This window comes from Apaloderma vittatum, unplaced genomic scaffold, assembly GCF_000703405.1.
Source record: "Apaloderma vittatum isolate BGI_N311 unplaced genomic scaffold, ASM70340v1 scaffold33014, whole genome shotgun sequence".
Classification (NCBI taxonomy): domain Eukaryota; kingdom Metazoa; phylum Chordata; class Aves; order Trogoniformes; family Trogonidae; genus Apaloderma; species Apaloderma vittatum.
In genome coordinates this window covers 12,936-14,793 of record NW_009712668.1, presented here as the reverse complement: position 1 = coordinate 14,793, position 1,858 = coordinate 12,936, and the positions used below count along the sequence as shown (strand labels likewise).

General features: G+C 37.1%; 1 protein-coding gene across 1 annotated transcript in view; it reads right to left on the bottom strand.

The window, feature by feature from the left end:
- Nucleotides 1-348: 348 nt before the first annotated feature.
- The window catches only part of TMTC4 (transmembrane and tetratricopeptide repeat containing 4), a gene marked incomplete at its 5' end in the record, with an annotated part of 12,875 nt that continues 11,365 nt past the window's right edge, over nt 349-1,858 (bottom strand). The window contains 3 exons of the mRNA XM_009868086.1: nt 349-473; nt 974-1,088; nt 1,671-1,812. Of these exons, the coding sequence (XP_009866388.1) occupies nt 349-473; nt 974-1,088; nt 1,671-1,812 (382 nt within the window). The remainder of the gene's footprint in view (nt 474-973; nt 1,089-1,670; nt 1,813-1,858) is intronic.

The window sequence follows — 1,858 nt, the reverse complement described above, 5'->3', positions numbered from 1 at the left end:
AAGAGCCTATTTCTCTCTGCTGACCACGGACATAGCTTAGGGCAGCAACATTCATAACTCAGGCATCCAAACTATGGTGGGATGAACATAGGCCAGAATCACATAGCAATATTGTGGCAGAAATAGGAACTGGAATTTGGTGACGCTTTGAGCAACCTGGTCTAGTGAGAGGTGTCCGGGCCCATGGCAGGCAGCTTGGAATCAGATGAACTTTAAGGCCCCCTCCAACCCAAACCATTCCATGATTCTACGGTAATGACCTACTCAAACAGGTTCTACAAAAAATTTACCTAGTTCAAAGGGGAAAAAAGCCCAACCAAACCCAAAACTCAATACTCAAAAAAAGCTCTAGTTACCTACCTTATATTTTTGTGATTTCCCCAGTACGTTTGCCAATGAAAACATAAGGGAATGATCGTTAGGTATTAATTCCAGGGCCTCTCTTCCAACTGCCTCTGCTTGAGCTAGATTGCCTGCAAGCCCACGCAGTGGAAAAAGAGAAGATATCTTTTAACACAGCCTGATTTGCTACCTTTCATGCTGCAACCATGCATAGCATACAAACAGCTGATTACATGCCTTTTAAAAGAAAACCAGGTATCACACACACACACACACACACACAAACGTAAAATCCCACTGAATGAGACAACAGAAGCCCCTGATTTTGTTTTCAACAGATAACACCTACAAAAGAACAACAAAGCACAAATTCACAAGTTTTGAAGTTTGATCTATAATACAAACATGTCTGCACAATGATGGCATTTCAAGTAAGAACGAGAAATTCAATTTACTGGCTGGATTTCACGTGATACTTAAAAAGCATTGAGTCAGAAGTTATTCTGATATTTATAGAGACTGTCTGGGTAGCCAAAGAAGAGGCAAAACTCCTTTTAGATAAATAAAGATAAAGCTTTAAAGTTTTGCTAGACCTTGAATTATTCATTAAAACATTAAAAAAGGCTTATACCTGTGTTATCAAGCAATATAATCATATTGTTCCAAGCCAAACTATGCTCTGGTTTCAGAACTGTAGCGTTCCTCCATGCATTCAATGCATCTATGTGGCGATTCAAATCTGCATACTAAAAAGAAAGAAAAACCCAGTAATTTCACGCTTTACTTTCCTATCATGCACTGCAGACACTCAAGAGCTGTTAATGTCTCATTCCATCCTAGTAGAACTTGTTTTTATAGACAAAAATAAGAAATGTAAAAAGAATACTATAGTTGTATGGAAGATAGAATGCTATACACTAAATTTATCCTGCTTTTTTCTAGGAGCCAGGCTTGTTTTCAAATATGCATAAAGTAAATATTTAATATAAATATTTCCAAGAATCTAAAGGGATTTTTTTTGCATAGCTCTACTACATAACAATATACTAATAACTGCAAAATATTCTAATATTGGGAAATGATTAATAATGTTTTGAACAAAACATCACAATCTATATTTTTGTTTATACCTCTTAATATGAAAACTAGGACTACCAAAGGTTGTATGGAAGGAATATATGGAGAATGCAATAGGAAAAAATACGAAATCACCCTGAACTATTGGAAAAACTGGAATAGCTATCAGCTTTTAACAGTACAGCAAAATTATATATAAACAGACACACAGAGATTCCTGTCATAGCTACCATTTATTCAGAAGCACTTACCAACCGCCCTAAATTGTAGTAACAATCTGGATATTTTTTTCTGTGTTTAATTGCTGTCCAGTAGCTTTGCTCTGCCTCTTCAAACCTTCTTAAACTGTTCTGTACTATTCCTAGATTCATCCATGCAGCTGCAAAATCAGGTCTGGGCAAATTGGGGAAAAAAGAGAGGGGGGGGGGGGGGGGGGGTG